This window comes from Echinococcus granulosus (assembly GCF_000524195.1).
Source record: "Echinococcus granulosus chromosome Unknown EG_S00060, whole genome shotgun sequence".
Taxonomy (NCBI): Eukaryota; Metazoa; Platyhelminthes; class Cestoda; order Cyclophyllidea; family Taeniidae; genus Echinococcus; species Echinococcus granulosus.
The window spans coordinates 154,670-173,624 of record NW_020170440.1 but is presented as its reverse complement, the minus strand read 5'-3'; the positions used below and the strand labels follow the sequence as shown (position 1 = coordinate 173,624).

General features: G+C 43.3%; 1 protein-coding gene across 1 annotated transcript in view; it reads right to left on the bottom strand. All coding sequences in view use genetic code 11, as the record gives it.

The window, feature by feature from the left end:
- Positions 1 to 10,927, bottom strand: part of EGR_06609 (Microtubule-associated protein) — a gene marked incomplete at both ends in the record, with an annotated part of 13,162 nt that extends 2,235 nt beyond the window's left edge. The window contains 6 exons of the mRNA XM_024495858.1: positions 53 to 1,455; positions 2,217 to 2,816; positions 4,190 to 4,391; positions 6,773 to 7,010; positions 9,907 to 10,080; positions 10,916 to 10,927. Coding sequence (XP_024349716.1) covers positions 53 to 1,455; positions 2,217 to 2,816; positions 4,190 to 4,391; positions 6,773 to 7,010; positions 9,907 to 10,080; positions 10,916 to 10,927 — 2,629 coding nt within the window. The remainder of the gene's footprint in view (positions 1 to 52; positions 1,456 to 2,216; positions 2,817 to 4,189; positions 4,392 to 6,772; positions 7,011 to 9,906; positions 10,081 to 10,915) is intronic.
- Positions 10,928 to 18,955: the final 8,028 nt, after the last annotated feature.

Genomic DNA, 18,955 nt, shown 5'->3' with positions numbered 1-18,955 from the left:
ACATCAGTTGGGGATTTCAAGATCTCTTCATGAATTGGGCACTCTGATTTACTTCCAGAAGAGTGTAAAACCCTGAATTCTTCGTGATGTTCAGTGCCACTTTGCTTGGTTAAATGTGTATCAACTGAAAATGTAGAAACTCTGATATCAGCTGGCGACTTCAAAATTTCGGAGTCTTCGTGATGTTCGTAAAAACCAGGAGGCATTTCGGATTTCATTCCTGCTGAAGATCTCGAGATTTCATCATGGAATGAAGACTTGGGTTCAAAAACCTCTTCATGAAAAGGAGGCTTTGATCCAACCTCATGAGCATGTAAATCTTCGTGATTTTCATCAACACCAGGAGGCATTGTAAATTCCATTCCTGTTGGAGACTTCAACGTCACCATAGCAGCTAATGATTTCGACATTACAAATTCTTTGTGATGTTCGTCAGCTCCAGAATCAAACACAAGACCCTTATCAACCGATGATGTTGACACTTCCATTTCGGGATCTTTGTGGTGTTCAGCACAAGCTGAAGACATTGCAAGGTCCATTCCAGCTGGTGATTTTCCAATTATCGACTCGATCGGAGATCCCGATGAAACTCCTAGGTCTTCTTGGTGTTGCTCAACACCAAGACCTGCTCCCATCGGTGACTTTGGATCATCAGCTTTCGGTGTAATTACGCCATGATTATCTGCAACTGCAGGCACTGCGAAATCTAAGCTTGCTGGCGATTTCAAAATTTCCTCATGAGATGCAGGCACAGGTTCGGCCTCAGGCACCTCGTGGTGTTCAGCACTAACCACAAATTTTGCTGGCTCTGTTTTGTTTGGTGTCATGGCAGCTTCTTTCGTTTCTGTCTCCTCAGCACGCAGACTATCGGGATAAGAAACTTCCTCCTCCGTCTCTTGCCCCTGCTGCTGCTGTTTCACAACCTCGGCAAGACTATCCGTCGCCGGGGTCTTCATTACCTCTGGCAGTTCATTTAACTCCTCCATTACAGTCTTCTCCCCTACTTTCCGCCTTGGTGGCAGATTTGAGGGTCTTCCAGATGGCGCATACTTGATCTCATGACCCGTTTTCTCCGCAGTCGCTTTGGCAACCTTGGCTGCATGTTCTACCAACTTTACCTCGGTTTTAGAAGTGGGTGTCGGACGCTTTTCATCGGGCGACTTCTTAGACAAAGGTGTTATTTTTGCTTTAATACCCGTCGTAGAGGGTCTGGTTGTTGTAGGATGGGCTGCTCTACCTCGTGGGGTGGTGATGGTGGTGGTAGTAGGACGGGTAGTAGAAGTTGCCGGACGAGGCGTTATCGTTGTTGTTTTAGTTCTCGGTGTAGTAGAAGACACGGTTCTTGAAGGCACAACAGGCCTGGTCATCGGGGTTCGTGATGGGAGGGTTCTCGTGGGAGTGGACTTTGAAGCCAGGGGCTTTGTAGAAGCTGAAGTTAAGTTTCTCAGGGTTCCGCTGGAAAGGATACAGAATGCTACCAACACCACATCCTTTGAATTCAGACTTATGTCATCTCTAAACTGCCTCTGAAGAAAAAAGTGGATTACCTCTCGGATACACCGATGGGCTGGCAAAATTTGGAAGACGAGTATCACAAGCAAAAAGAAACCTATAGAAAGGTAGTGAACGGTGGATGCTTCATCCTGCAAGGCGTGAAATCCAAATTATCAGAGAATGAAGTCAATATTTTCAGGGCTCCTTTTCTTCTGCTGCCAGTTTGAAAAATTAGACTTGCAGAAGCAGAAAATGTTCAGGGAACAGCTTATGGGTAGGAGTTCAAATTCGATAAACAAATTTTAACCACTCTTTTCAAAAATTGGAAGGTTTCTCAAACCACAAATGAGGTGCTTAGAAATTTAGTTCTCCTCGAGCTTTGGGAATCGGCAAATGAACCGAGGAAGACAAGCAGGTGAACGCTCGAAGATTTTGACCTAGAAACCGCTTTAACTTTGGGAAAAAGGTAATGAATGAATCCTCAGGACTTCTACTCTATCTTCCTACATTGACAACTTTCAAGACTTATGTGAGCAGAAGGGGTCCTTGGATAGCTTTATAAAGCCTTACGAGTTCTAAATTTTAGAAAGTCCAATCACTTCTTTGTACTAATTTTCTTCTAGTTTAGAAATCCAACTATTAAGAACCTAAAACCAATTCAAAATCAGTATACTAATAACAAATTCCTTAACCACCTCAGTGTTAACAACATCCCAACTCACTTTACGTGCGTTTTCATCGACGGCGTACTGTTTACTGTTCTACTCGCCACTCCTGGCGATTTCGCTGCCGTCGACGCCAATGTCGTCCTCTTTGTCGGAGTTGCAGTTGTAATTGCATTAGCGCCCTCCACATTAGTCTCCGGTGCCTTCCTAAGCATTCTCACCAGCCCGGCCAATAGACTGACAGGCGAAACCGACGCCTCAGGGGAGTGAACCACTGGCAGAAAGATAGTCAACGGTGAAGCTATTTTAGCCTTCCCCTCACCAGGAGCTGGATGCCAAACTAGTAGAACACCGACGCTAGCGCCCAGATACTTGAGGCTGAGTTCACCTACTCCAATTTTGTAGAAGAGACGAGTCTGTTCCGGCTGAGCAGATAGGTAGCGGAGGCGGTGAGGGTCAGCGGTGGTCGTGGCCGTTGTTGGCGGAGTGAGGAGGAGGGGTGACTCAACACCTGGTTCAATGGGGGCTGGGGTGAAAAGGCAGCCAAGCCAGTTGGCGGAGTATGAGGCGGAAGTAGCGTAGAGGAGGTGTTTGGTAAGGAAGCGATAGCTCTGAATGCTTGCGGCAGACCAGTCGGGGAAAATAGCAGCGTCTAGACTGAAGGTCGGAGAAAGATGGAAGGAGATGAATTAGTGACGATTAGGCTATAGTTTCCACCCCCAAACATGCCATACAAGAAGTAAAAGCTCCCAATCACCCCCTTTTTTATGCTATATCTTTAAGGAATCTACAGGCAGAAGACGATCTAGACTAGCTTAGTGGTACACTCTAAACCAAGAATATTGGGTGTTCACCTCCCAATTATCGACTTAAATAAATACTAACCCTGAAATTCAGAAACAAACCTTTGAATCCTGATCCGAAAGCGCCCAATTTAGAGACAGATTTTGGACAGATTTCACTAAATACCAGTGGTGCCAATTAGTTGCTGTGGTTCTTAACCCAAAAGTTCCGGATGTACCCGAAAGAAGAATTTTTAGCTGGTCATTCTCTAACAACTGTCGCCCTTTTTTGAGTACTCAAATGTAAGAACAGAAAACTCACCACACCCATTTTATGAATAGAGCCCACGGCCATAAATTAGAAATTAACGAATTCCTGTTGACCTTTTTAAGACGGCAAATCAAAAGTTTTATTAGACTATAATAAAGGTAATTATGTAAGCGATATCAAAACCGGTTTTTTTCTGGCTGAGACGCGGAGGTATTAATAACCTAGAGGCAATTTTCGGGACATTTATTAAATACCTTGCATAACCTTATTCATTTTATTTCCTCCAATGAACGTCTTCAGGTCTCCAAGTTGAAGTTGTAGGAACAGGAGGCGTTCCACGACTTATAAGTGAATTTTATTCTCCCAGAATGTCTTATCAACTCTTCCCTACTTTTCCGAGTCTCGAAGTCTGACTGTCGAGAATACAGGACAGTCCGCTTATCACGACTACTTAAACCAATTAATGAGCAAAATTAATTGCCGACCAGTTTTAGCTTCCATAATGTCAAATTACTTTTTTAGGGAATTTCAAAGGTCACCAAAATCAATAGACAAGAAACGGATTCAAGCATGCCAAACTAGAGACCATTTCAACGCTCAGAGGAAACTGCTGAGCGTCTTCCAGTGGTTTTATAGTACTCGCTTCTTCAATCGTTAGTACCTAAATTTCAAGGTGTGACTAAAATCAGTTTTTCTAGAGATGATGAAGCCTTAATATTTGCCAGTTAGACTAATAAATTAACTACGACATCGTTTCAAGGCCCAAGAGAAGTCAATAAACACCATTCAGAACTTCCAGCCGATCTAACTTCCTCTATAAACTCTCCAGCCCTTAAAGTATCAAATAGAGTAGCGGGATACCCTCCACGATAAATGCATGGATAACACTTTGTAGCCCTGAATTATGGTGCTTTTACCTTAATTCACGGCCACAAAAACGTCAAAAATCGAGACCGACCAATAAGTCGCCAACTCACCGATCTAGGCTGCGCACTAGCTGCCACCACTGTGGCGGTTTGTGTTCGGCGAAAGCTGAGCCCAGAAGGACATTCACACCCTGAACAACAAAGAGCCCGCAAGCCTGGGTTTGGACACCTCCATGACCGCTGGGCAGCAGATAGAGAGCAGGTGGGGCGTGCTTGAAGGATCTCTGAGCTAGAGTGAATTCCTGTTCGGCTTCTGCCAGTAATTTTAATTGGTGCTCCCAGTGCAGACGCGCCAGTTCACCACTTAGAGTGTGCAGGGCTTCAAATGCTACGAGAGAAGAATATGATGAAAGTAGTGTATCTATTCCGTCAATGGCTTTTTTAAAAAAAATGTGCCCTAAAGTCCCACATCACTGTCCAGGCAAACGACGACTGATTAAATTATAGAAGTTGACGTGAACTCATTTTAGCAACGGATGGACAGCTGGACGCCCACATGAACGGACCGATGGCCCAGGGACGAATTCGCAATTCAAAGTCAAAATTTGCACCTTAATTTTTTGTTCCAAAAATCAGTATTTTTAAATCTCTCACCATTTACAAAAAACACCCAATTTCCAGCCTTCATAAAAGAAAACAAAAGGCGAATCAAATCCTCTCACGCGTACCTACTGTTTCCAACTTGGGGGTTGTAAATTTTCACTGTTGGAGGGGGTAGAAGGGGGGAGGGAGGTGGTGGGGTAGATTTAGGCCCTCATACTGAGTCACAAAGCAGCAATGACTCAGTGCCGCAACCTCATTCCACTCCACGTACGCAGAAAGACAAAGGTCTCGCCTAACACAAATGCAACGACTAAGACGACCTAAGCACATCCAGCGCTGATGCCACTTCTTTGACCAGTCCTCTTTTCACTGCACACTGGCTAAATCAGAGCACAAGTGAACCCCAATACTCAGTCAGCTCTCTAACGTTCTTGTAAATTTTCCATGCAATCATAAATATCATTCCATTCCATACACATCTAGTCAACGCAATCTCCACCTAACACCACAACGAAAATGAGTGTTGATGATGAAAACAAGAGGTGCGACAGGCCATTCGTCCATTCATCTATCCACCCATAATTACCGCTTCGCAATCAGAAAGCCGTGACCAGAAAAGAAATTGGTTCGATTCTCCGAATGACTCGCTTCGATGGCTTGTAACTTTTGAAATGCGTTGCATTGTTCATCATTATGATGCACCAGTCTGCCAGTACAGCACGCTTCACTATGCTGAACGAACGTAGTTCAGGCTTGTCTGCTTTACGGATCAAAGGGATGGAGCCTCCAGTTGGAAAAAGTGTGCAACAGCAGAACTTGCGTAAATACGAAATTCCATTCGGCTGATGAATCACTCCAAGGCGGATACTACAAACCGCGCGCATCAAGGGCAAAAGGTTCTCCATTCTTGGCTGGAGTAGAGAGTCAATGACTTTACAAGGGCAACTTGCAGCTGTGTTTTACATGTGCGAGGAAACAAATGGTCCAACTCCATGTCAACTGAAAGAAGAAAGTCACGGCGGAAGCTGTTAAGCGAATGGATTCCACCTACATGCATTAACAGATGACGATAAGCATCAGGGGTTCGCGTTCTAATCTACACTACCCCCGCATTTCATAAAAACGCTGCTTTTAGATCGTTGGTCAACTAACTTGCCATGAGAAATAGCTTCTCCGTTTTATTCTAACGAACATATTTCCACATCATTTAGCCTGCTTTGTGGGTAGCACACTATAGATACAATCCTTCACTCGGCATTTCATGCTTATAGAGAAACAATAATTACGGTGCAACTCGAAGGTGTGGAAGAAGAACGGGCAACAAATAGAGGTGTTCATTCAATTGGAAGAAATTCCTTCCCCCCCCCCCCTTTTACGAGGCAACAGAATACAAGATCTCATACCGGTCTAAAACTTGCCAGTAAGAAGACTTCATATTGCACATTAGGGTGGGAGGGAATGAGAGGAATAAGACCTTATCCCTATCCTCTCGATTTTCTAGACTACCATTTCTCCAGATTATAATCAACACCTCGAAGTGAAGGTCTGCCTGCTTCTAGAGGTGGGATTCGTGAGTAGTTTTCATTCCATTGGGAAAGGATGATGGAGTGTAAAGGTGAACGTTTCAACGAGTAAAATACTTTAGGAAAATGTCTGTAAATATGCGTCTCTTATCATGAAAAACTGCATGATTTTTTGCGTTACCTTACATTTACCAGAACAAGCAGGGCTCACTCCCTCACCTTAACGACAATTACGCGATTTTTTCCACTTTTATAATTGAAAATCGACTATCTAAAGTTTCATATCCTGGCAACTTTTGCTGCCTGTTGGTGCTAACATCGTTCAACCAACAAACCCAACGATTTGCAGCGCAAAGAAGACCACCTCCACCCTGACACTTTTAGGAATTATTTACCGGGAATCAAAAGTCCGATTAGGCATAGCTTTTCAGATGACCGGAATTTAAGCACTATTTTTTAACCAAATCAGCCAAATCATCTCTTCGACGGCCACAAAATGGCAGCTATGCTCTCTCGAAAATACGTCCCACATAATCGCCATCAATCTGAGCTGGTGAAACCATCCTACCGGTGGCATTCGACGGCGCGGCAGGAAGCTTTCCGTTTGCCCTCCACGAAGCCATGGTTTGAAGATGTACAGGCAAACGGCGAGACTTGGAGAGCATCACGAGTTGGGTGCTACCTCCGGGGATGGCTGCCATTGGCCAACGAGTCTTGGCACCGGCGCTCGGGGTGCAGACGACGATGTTGATTGGCTCTGTACCACTGGGGGCAGTGGTCAACTTTTGAATATCGGGTTGCCAGGCCTAAGGATAAGGGACTACGGCCATGAATAAGTCAACTCCACTTAGCCACTCATTTTACAACAGTCGATTTGTTCAATTTGTTCCCCAATTAATTCTATTCTTGGTACTAGTCTCCCAACCCTTCCGTATCACAGCCTCCAGAGGTAACTCTAATGTTACATCAGTGAGATACGTTTAACATTTTTTACTCACCCTTTCTTCCCTGAGACGAAATTGACCAATCAACGGATAGTTGAACCTGAGAGAAATCACAATACCTGCTAAAACCACCCCACCCTTTGTCAAACACACTAATCTCACATTCTGAACCATGGTCATTAATGAAGGAAGACCTACTCTGAGGATTCAAAGTTATCCTGAAGTGAGTGCTTGATAAAATAAGGAGAAATAACACCTTTAGGATACGATGACGACTCAGCCAAATAATAAAACTGTACCAAAGTGACGAGGCAGGATAAAGGAGGAATGAAATTCCTAAAACCCACCTTATTTATTGCAGGTATCATTAAATAATGAAATCGGTCAGATGAAATCCATCAAAATCGACGAGGTGTGTAGCCAACATTAAGAATCGGAAGCCATCTTGTAGCAGTCGATGCAGGCGACCCCTCGCTTTACCTCACTTCCGTTATAGGCTGTGTCAGGTCCTTTACAAAAGCGGTCATTCTTGATAACCTTAGATGCTAGCTGATAGCCAACTTTTTGTTCAATGCCACCGTTCACCACCTTGGTATCTCAACTCGGACCTTCATAGATCCCCTCAATATTAGGATCAAAATCGGAATTCCAAGTGATCTTTTCTACACTGTATGTGTGCGTTGTTTATCAGCCGAAAAAATTGTTCCACCGATGCCTGCTTTGGCTAATTGTTTACGCAAAAGTACCAGGCGTAACTTTGAAGGGACGTCCGGGGTACAACGTTCGATTTTATTGTCAACACAGTGAAAAGGAACCGTGTGACCGTTTGGTAATTAATACATCTTAGCTGACCCAAATTTTTCAAGATCGATTGGGCTTTTGGAATATCCTGAAACTCTAGCCTCGATATTTGGAAAACCTCGTCCCTATATGCACGTCCCAAATGGCTTAAAGAGGATGAAATCCCGTCGGTTCGCATTCTAACGACTCTTCGACAAAAAGCCTGGGTTTGTTGCTTCCATTAGCAGCGTTTGCTAATAATTTGCGTTAAGAGTCAGTACGATTGCAACACCCCAAGGTCACAAACACCGCCATCGACACAACAAAATTGAGTAATAAAACCGAAATTATGGGCATTTACTTCTCTAACCCAATTCATTAAGTTACTGAAGGGAGCAATAAAAAAGTGGTGGAGGACGCGCCGCGACATGAAACGATATGATAGACTCAAAGCTCTCTTGGCAGATGGACGAGCGGTCTAGGTAGTGGGCAGCACGGCGACACAAGGTAGCCGATTGGGCATGGGCGCCCTACATTTTGGATGTGGGTGAGTCATACCTGGCGGGCATGGTAGCTGGCCCGTCAACTAGCCTTCGATTGGGCGGCAGTTTATTTGCCACCGGAAAGTCATGGTGATAAAAGGCCTATCAGCCCGTTTTAACCGAAAAGTGGAAAAGTTATTCAACGATGCTACGAAGAAAACACTAACATTCTTAAGCCATTAATGTGCGAGCGATGGGTGGGAGAACAATAGGGATTATGTGAAGACAGCGGAAGGACCGACCAAAAATTGTAGTAGCTTTCGATAACCAAGGGACAAACCTTCACCACTCATTTAAAGAATAAGATTTATTATAATTAATAAAATATGGAGAATGATTCAAATGATATAATCCAGTTTGGTCGATAGGGAGGAAATTTCGCCATAACCAGTGCAGAGACCTGCACAGGTACTGCTGCAGCTACCTGAAATGGAAACTTATCCACGGTGGCATAAACCCACTCTGCCACCATAACCATCGCTTTTATCGCGGGAGTAAGTGGATAGCTTCAACATATTCACCAATATCACCGGTGTTGTTGCGGTGGCCAGTGTGTAGAGCTGTGAAACGACCAGAGGTGTTCACAACTCAACCCACCCGGATTCTGTTACAATCTTTGCTGCTGTGTTCAAAAGCACCGAAATGTCGACTCTACGCCTCCCAAATAATACCATGCCCCATGGTGCAGTCTGTCTAACAGAAGGGACGAGTAAGTGAATAATAATAATAAAATGCACAGTGATACTGCCACTGGTTGGGACGCGGAACCTCCAAACCATGGCACAATCTCATAACGTCGCAATGCAACGTAGGTGCCTTTATCCTTGTGGCGTTTCAAAGCTACGTTTACATCGACTGCAACAGTTATTTTTGTTATTATAATGGCGAGTGAGCAGAGGCTAATTACAGCGACTGGAAGCTTCAAGGATGATGCTCAAAGAAATTTAATCTTCAGATTCTTTCAGTAAATATACGCAAAGCACTCTTAGGCCACAATGATAGTCTAGAGGAACGCTTGAGTGGTACATGGGAACGCTTCAAATTCAAACCCAATGTAATTAGAGAAATCGCAATCATACTGACGTTGCAGTTTCTAGCATTCTGACCATTCCACCTAGTTAAAACAATGGACCCGCAAAATACTCAAAGTTAATAACAACTTCAAGGAGATTTGAACTCTACACAGATGTATTGCCCGGCCAAGTGCTCTGATGCAAATCCGAAAATAATCTGCGAGCGCCATAACATCTGCCAAGTTGAAGATTTCAGGCCTTCAATCCTTTCATCCGACAAAAATAGCGTAGTATACGTAAAATCAAGGATAGTTCGTACAATAAATCTGTAGATCACCTAATCCAAACTATGTAAAACGAAGTCCACTTGTGAAGGAACCGATAGACGACTCAATCAACTCTTGAATCTACACTCAACCTCACCGCGGCAGCACTGGAATCAAGCCACATCTGCAGCTGCTCCCCAGAGAATGTTGTGTCAGCGAGAAGCCATTCTCCAGTGGAGTGAAGAACCTCACCAGCATAGACGACAACTACCACGGCGACTCCAGAGCCGACGGCATCGACAGCTTCAGCGACAGCTTCTTCAAAGGCAGTCTGGAATTGGTGCAGCTCCGGTTGGAAGAGAGCTCGTAGAGGGGTGCCCGAAGACAGAGGGTGGATCAAGGCTGTTCCATCTAGGATAATTAAAAGAGTTCAAAAGGTAGGACTAGTCCAAGTGGAAGATTTGTGGATCAAAAAGTGGTTCAGATGGATACTAAAATACTGTCAAAGCTTCGTGAATCGTAAAAGAAGTGTGAAGAAAAAAATGCAACTTCAAGATAAGCCTATGGGTAACTGCAGCGTTGTACAGTTCATGGAGAACAGGAATACCCTAATTTATTTCCAGGACGTCACAGAGAGTTCCCAAACTGCAGACAGTTCGAGGACATCTGGAATGTCAAGGAAGGTTCACGATTCGGAAAGATGAACAAAATGTTCAGAAGGGCCTCGGAACCTCGTGGAGCATAAAGATGAAACAAGTATCAGCCCCTGCTGCCCTGAGTCAATCCTGAAAAGCATTAGTCGTTCCTGAATGCCCAGACACCTGAATCATTCCCATTCATTTGTACAAATAGCTTAAGTTAATCTACTCGTAATTCCATAAATGTACTAGCCATCCACGTGCCAAACTGAGGAAAGGGTGAATAGGTGAGATGAAAAGATTCTTGACGGATATGCATATTTGTCAACTTTGAAAAATGCTTGATGGATCAGCAGGAGCATCAGGGTTTGGCGCGTCTACTGTACCGACCAAATTTTACCTGTTCCGAATTACCCAATAAAGGGATGCCTGAAACACCTGCTAAAGGTCAAAATCGGGTCATTGATTGACTGCCCTACGCCACCCGATTCCAGTGATTCAATAAATCACCACCACCACACAACCTACTATCGCTGCCATTTTTTGCAATTACGGTGGACGGCTAGCTGTGGAACGCGCAGAGCACCGAAACCAGCAGCAGAGTTTGACAACCCAACGGCCTTGAAGACCAACCACTTAAACAACCAAATGGAAGCTTGCCCAATTGGCAAACAACCTCGTAAGAGGCGTGTCTGCATGCGGTGGGGAAGTGGTTGGCGCAGGTCGAGAAAAAGACGCAGATTCCTAGATAAAGGTGACAAAAAAGCCACATACCAGTGCAAAAAGATAAGGAAGAGGAAGAGAGGGGGTGCGAGGATTTTCTGCCAAACTACATCGGCTTTACTAAAAAGGACAGAGAAAGCGGAAAACAAGGCACTGATTGGTGCAGGACCGCAGCAGGTGTCGATCATTACCCTCTCGACAAACCAATCAGAGTTCACTAATTTAATGGCGCCCTCTGCCTTACCTTTGTGTTAGGTATCAGCCCGTGAATAACAAATAATCACCACGCGTTCACACCGCCGATCAATAGTAGAGCCAAAGGACTGCTTGCTGGTTATTTAAGGAAATCAATTGCGACTCAACCACAGCCACCTCAGGCATGTTTTAGGGGAGCTAAATCACTCCTACGCATTTCAAGTGGTCGATAGGCATTGGACAAAGCGATCAGGATATGCCTGTTTTGGCAGAGACTTCATTGATCGTTGGGGATATTTCTACGTGTCACCTAGAATTGACCTAGGCACAAACAATGACACCAACTAGATAAACCGCATAATGCCTGAAGGAAATCGTTTTTATTTCGTGCTCTTTACAAATATCAGTTTTATGAGAACCAACGCTTCACGAGACCACTAGGGTTACCTGTGAATTCAGAATCTCAACGCCTATAAGGAAGCACATTTAGAAATAGAGGTAAAATAGGAAGTGATAAGCCTAAAAGTACATCCTGAAAATTTTTCGCGTCGCCTTCCTTTAGGCTTTGGAAGCATTGATGAGTTTTGAGGGGATCCTTTTATCTTACGAATCGATGCCTTATGCGACAGAAACAATGCCTCCTCTGCACCTTCAAGTATCAACATTTGGCAGAAGTGCACGAACCGATGTTAACGGCCTGTCAAATGCTTGCGCGCAGATGTCAAGCAGATTTCTATTCAGAAAAAAGGTACGGAACGATAACATAAATGAACAAATCCCACAACTCTCTCCTCGCACAAATGCTGCTTATAAATGATGAGCCTTAAAGAGCCTACCGAACTAAAAAGAGGAGATCCTGCTGTACCGTCGTTTCCCTAGAAGATTAAAGACGCCTCGCTACAACTCCCAAAGACGCAAATGTAAAAGGGACTTTCTTGGAATTCACTTTGAAAGGGCCTTTTCGCACACATTTCATTAATGAATTCCTAATTGCTCCCACCTTTACCCGCATCGTTACAATACCAATTACTTACAAAAAGAAGAGCAAGCCCTGACAGGCCTATCTCTTTTGAGAGATTGGGGGAACAACACAATTCCTCAACGGCGCAATAAATTTGCGCATGACTTATGCATGAAGTTTAACAAGTAAAACAATCCTATGGCAACATTGCAATAATTTTGTCGACTGGATCCATCCATCTTACTTCGAAGACACTGATTTGTTTCAAAGTGGAGGTAAGTTCTATTCGCCTAATCCCATTGACGTACTTAGCAGGGCGGATTCGTCACCATCATCAGTACAGAATGAAATACATAACACGAGATGCCATCTTGACTATGAATCACACAAACACGAAAGAACGTGAATAGTTTTTTAACCTTACAGCATAATCATCATTTTACGACCTACTAGCCTGTCTGTCGTCCTGAGAAAAGCATGCGTCTTCTTTAATTTACTCCTATCGATTAGTGATTAAACGTGTGGAAAATGTAAGCCGATATCATTGCTGTTTACCAGTAATGCGAGAAGAAAACACGTTCGTATAACGCAACCCTCCTCAATCTTCCGCAGATTAGCCACCACGGCGGTCATTAATCTCAAACCCCTTCTCTACATGCCGACGAAAAACTACCTTCAGAGACAATTGGGACACTACTTTGGTGGCAGCGGTACGACAACCCATCCCAAAGAAGGAATGATCCTGATTTTGCTGGCAGGATGCAACACCAAAACACCAACAAAAGAAGACATTTGCTACGGGTAACTAAATCTTCAGGGACGCTAAAGAAGAAAGCAACCGTCCCAATCTCTGACTAAGATTCGAACGAGCCCGAAGGTGAAAGCGGCGTGATTTGATGAAGTGGTTATTTTGAGGCAGACAATAACCCGGATAGGGGATCGAGTATCACTGTTAAAGTGGAGGAATGGCTACAGAGCCTAGCCTTGGTGTTCCATTCTCGCAAACCACCTGCCAGGTGGGTGAGACAGACCCCAGGCAAATTTCCCAACAAACGGTAATGAAGCAGGGCAACAATCTCAAATTTCACACACTATACGTGGTTGTTACTAAACTATTAAAGCATAAACTCACAAGAACAAGACAAGCAAAAATTTATGCATGAAAATATGTGAGGGATCCATGCGATGGCGGTACACACGCTCATAAATGGGGAAAAATTCTGCGACCTTGAGCAGTGAAGGAGGCATTGAGGCAAAGCTTACATCGTGCCAAAAAAAGGATTTGAGGGGAAGCGGATGGCGGTGGGTCGATGGCGTTCTGACCTAGAGTAATTTCGTCTTTTGCGGCAATGGGTGATGACTCATCCACTACGGTAACAAAGCACAAACACACACAAAGACCTCTGTGTGTCACTCGTGTTGCCAGCAGCGGCCATAAAAACATCATTATTGTTAGTGTCAGCAGTAGAGGGAACAGCTACACTCACTCGCTAACCATTGGCTAAAGCAGGGGCTTTACCCTACTTTCCTGTTGAGAATGGCAGAAGTGCTGGCGGTAGCACTGCGAACGCATGCTATTTCGCAGTAAATCAAACAAGCAGGCAGAGGCAAAGCACACACAGATTGTAAGCAGGCAGGCAAGGACGCATAACACGCGCACGAGAGTGAATCAGCGGGGTTGGAGTATCTCACGCAGCGACTAACAAGTGCAGGGGCAGAGAGTTTGATCCACCACTGTGCGCAAAGTGAGAGGGGAAGCTCTTACAGGCAGAAAATCCGACCCTAATTTTAAGTAAGCACTTACAATAAAAACGGGCTAGACAGTTCCGTGTGTTTCACCATGTTGACACGGTTAAACGTCGAGGGAGTGATAGAGGGCCAACGGAATAAGATAATCGTGGGGGCAGAACGAGTGATTCAGCTTGATAGCCCGCTCGCTCACTCATCCCTCCGCCAACGCGAAAAATGCATGTTCGACCGCGTGTGTTTACATTTCATCCATCGCTCTATCTACATCTTGTTTCCCGCGGTGCATAAGAACACGAATTAATTTGTGCGTTACACATCAACCTCTTATCCTTTCTACTTCCTTCATCCCGCAATAGACACTGCCGAATGCAATTTCGGTAATATTTCCCAACTAAGTTGGGCCTCAAACTTTTCCAAAAAAGCGTCTCCCACAGGCTCAAATGGGAGAAGCGATGCCAATTTTTAGTAAACAAGGTGGAAATCAAGGTTGGAAGAGGAAAATGTGGCAAACCAGGGAATCAGGTGATGCACAATTAGAGGTAGGAGTAGACGACAAAGTGGGTTCCAGAATCCACAAAGCGAATTCCAGAGTTAGTCAAATTTAAGACCAATCAACTCACTTAGAATTAAAACCGGAATGGGTGACACTGGAAATTTAGGCACAAGGAAGCATAATTTATTTAAAACCACAATAGAAGGAAATATATAACCTTTGATTCTAGGTAAAACAGCGGATTGGGCATAAAAAAGGGTAAGGCGGTCCCGAACTCAACGGGACTGATAATTAGGATCTCGATAATATTTCCAGCGAAAAGTTGCCTGTCGACAGAAGTTGAGCCCAGTTTGGAAGCAGTTTATAAGGTTTAAAGATTGGTTACTGAGATGGGAAGTTTAAAGCAGGCTGGGAAATAGAAAGAAACAAGGTCTAGAACCAAGTGACTTCAATTTCAGCCAAACCACTTTTCGGAATCTTAAAACAGTGGAAGATGTGTCACGTTTCTGAAATCTATGCAGTCCAAATCCTATAGACTGAAAAACAAACACCGAAAGGAAAAGTGAAGCAGGAATGGACAAAATAGGATTAGTGCAAGGCAGTACCTGAACCTTGACCAACTATAAAAGTTAGTCTTAAAAGTAGTTTATGAATCAGATTATAAGAGCAAACATATAAGTAAAAGAACCACAAACATTAAGTCATGATTTAAAAAATATGAAGGAATTTATTTTCAGGCATTACAAAATCGACGCATAGATGGAACAAGAGGCTGCGCTGTAAAAGTGGAACACGCATCACATTCCACTGCTTCTTTTACACTATTAATCATCCCACCATGATGACGAAGCGGGATTTGCAAAAGAACTTGCCGGAAAAATCCTGGTGAAAGCAGTCGCGCAGGAAATTGACACTGAAGACGAAGCGGACTCCAGAATAAGATAGTGCAGCATCAACCACTTGTGGAAAAATGTAAATTATTCATGCACTTGGCTTCCGAGTTCCATAAATCGAAGTAGACGAGGAAAATTGCCCAATATTTACCCTGACACATAATACCAACCATGGTCAAAGTGCAGGAAGATAAGGCATAAGTGAGGGGCTAGATGAAAGCAAAGATTGGATCGAATGGAATCAAGACTGGATTTTGATATTGCCTAGGCAAAACAATGCAATGGAATGCAAAAATTGCCGTAGAGCGAAAATCAGTAATAAAACCTGATCTAGTAAAATGGAAAATGAAGTCGGAGTGAATGATGTGCTAAGTTCTGAACACTGATGGAGAATGTCCATGGAAAACTATAAATCAGGGGACTTTAAAATCAAAGCGAAATAAAATAGCAAGATCAGAGACTCTGATGAGAATCCCACAACTCCAAAAGAAAAAATGACATTCATGAAAAATTATAAAACGAAGCTTAAGGGTGGCTATAATGGAAGAGAATCAGAATAAGAAAGTTAGTTGAATAGACAAAAAACACCTGTTTACGGGCTATGGAAACAAAGGGAGGGTAAAACTTGTTACATTTTTCATATTTACAAAATCTAAATTTATACCCAATCGATCACTTTAGTGGGTAGAAAATGTAACAAAGAGCGGCTGCCATAAAGCGTGAAACAATACAAAATGGCGTAAGAGCATAGTTTGTATGTCGCGACAGCTAGTAAAGCCAAATGGGTAAGGTACGAAGAAAACCAGACTGAGTAAAGTAATGTAGTTTATAAAAAGGCCAATTTCAAAAGATTCACGAACAGAACTCTTACCGCAGAACGATGGATAAATAGCAAGAAACAACCCAGAAACTAAGCAACGATTGAAGGACTTAAAATGCAAAACCCCAAGTGAAGAAAAAATAATCCTCTAACAATTCAAAAACCTAACCAAGTAGAAAAGGCTATACTACATTGGGAGCCCAAAAGGTGGAAACATGCGCCTGCCCTATTCAATGCCCAAAGTTAGTTTCAGGGAAACCTTCACACAAAATATGTTGGTGGCAGGATAAAGAGGCCAAACTAGATGAGAATGCACAAAGTTAGACTTGAAGTCAAAGATGAAAAGAGGCGTAGTTAAGGCAAATCCTTCGGCAAGTAGAACAACAAATGAAAAACATACACTTTTTCGTTTTCGTCAAGGCAGGCGCCGGTGCAGACGTGGCGACGACAGCATCCACATCCAAGGCGTAAATTCCAAGAGCCGTAACAAGACCTTAAAATGTTAATATGTGAAAAAGAACTGGAGTTTTCAAGTCCTTCTAAGAAATCACGGACCTAAAAAACTGATACGGAAAAATGGGTCCAAAAATAGAAGCCCAAATGAATTATACTTGACAGTTAGACTGCGTTACCAAAAAGTGCAAACAAAAAGGTGTATTAAAATATCAAAAAGGAAACTTAACACAGTATCAATTACTACCAAAATGAGATGATATAAAAAGGAACAAAACGTACCCATCCGAAGCACTTGCATAAACAGAGAAAGCCAATAAGACTTACCATCATAAAATAGCTTTTGAAATTTGTCAGTCTTGTTTCCAGTTCCGTTTGACCCAAATACGCCCAAAACAGTCACAAAAGTCATAACGCAAAGCGCACGCGGGATGAACCACAAGCGAATTAAAATGACGGCCTACCGATTCTTGCGCAAGTCGACGGCATTGAAAGATAAAAACGGAAGACGTAAAATAAAACAAAAACAAAATTAAAAACTTTGTTATATTATACCACAAACTTTTAAATCAAAAGCGATAATGGAAGTAGCAAGTGAGAATGGAGTCTTTAGAATGATGGGTTGTTTACGTATACACTTTAATCATATCCTTAAAGGGCATGCAAAGTTAGCTTTGGCTATAAAGTTTAATACCAAGCAGAAGTGTTATTAAACATTTTAGAAACTTGAGTTGCACACTAATGGCAAGTGTTTTTGTCATTTGCCCTAAAATCATACCGATATTGCCGTGCGGTTTTGGTGAGGAGCCACCTTTGGTTTGGCCTTTGCGCCTCACCGGGTGGGCTGGCCTTCGGGCCATGCCAGTAGCCAAAATATCTCCTTCGTGTTAAATATGTATGTTCTCTCCGAATGTTGTGTCTTCCTTTGTCTTCATGGAGATCTTGGAAGGCTACAGTAGTTCCCAAGATTATTGCCAAACGAGGACTGACCTTCAAGTGCGCTCTACTGGCAGTTTAAGGGGATGTTTACTGAGTTCCTACTTAGTAATGCTATTATTCCAATTTAATATCATTCTCATAATTCGAGTTAGAATTTGTTCTTCAATTATTGCTGTCATTCACACCTATTTGAGCGTATTGACTCCGTTATAGAGACCCACCTAGGGACTACCAAAACTTTTTGTGGTAGTTTCAGAAGAAGGTATTCATATGTACGACTTTGCTTTTATTACTTGGTTTTGTTGATATATTTAAACACCTGTACTTGCAGTAGTGTCTGCGGCATTTCAAGTCTCAAACAAGCGGATCGAGGTAGCGATCAAAGCGAAGTCAATACCATCCAGGAATATCATTTATGCGTCTTGAGGTGAGGCTGGAATTAACCTGGGTGGGGTTCCTCGAGTATTTTGAACTGTCTAATTGCGGAACAGCAATGTTCTCTTTCTGCCCTGAAGTATAGAATGTGCTATGTCCTCAGTTTCGTAGTAAAGCCTAAAGTCAGGGCGCAGAGTACAGCCACAGCATCCCGCTAGGTTCCCTCTACACCAGAATACAGTGCCCTCCCAAGCGGCTCATATGTAAAATTAGGAAAAAATAGATCTGTACTAAGTAGCAACAAACCGGAATTGGACCGCCTTACTGTTGGCATCCGGGCTATGGATACAAGTGGGACCGTGAACAGTCAGTACCCCCTCTGTTATACACTTCCAGAAAGACAGCCTTACCCATCCAGGTCACAATATTCCACGTGTCAGATCTGTGTGACCGACGCAGGAGTCTCGGTGAAAAGAACCAGTATCGGACCTGATTTTACAAACTACGGTAATCAAGACCCATTTGTAGTGAGAGAAAATGGGGGAACCACTCATCCACTTACATCCAGCTAGAAATATACCTTAATACACGCTCTATTCGCAGAGGAATAAAGGCTGCTACGTGGAGGAGCAAAAAAGGACGCATTCATACTAACATTGGTAATCGAGATAACCATAAAAAATCAAACCGAGAAATGATAGTGGAATCTAGCGCTGAGCGCAAATGCGACTAACCACCATTCTTTACGCACAAAACGTATTCGTTAAGCGGGAATTCGTGCTATCCATAACTGCACCCCAAGACGTACATACTTCCAAAAATGATTTGAAATACATCACCAACACTGTCACATATATGTGACATCCAGGTTGTACAATGTGAGCCCGAAGTCACAAACGTGTGACACGTGTTCCTTCGACCTAATCAAGTGTCAAGGATAGATTATACTGAGTGACCTTGGTTGTGA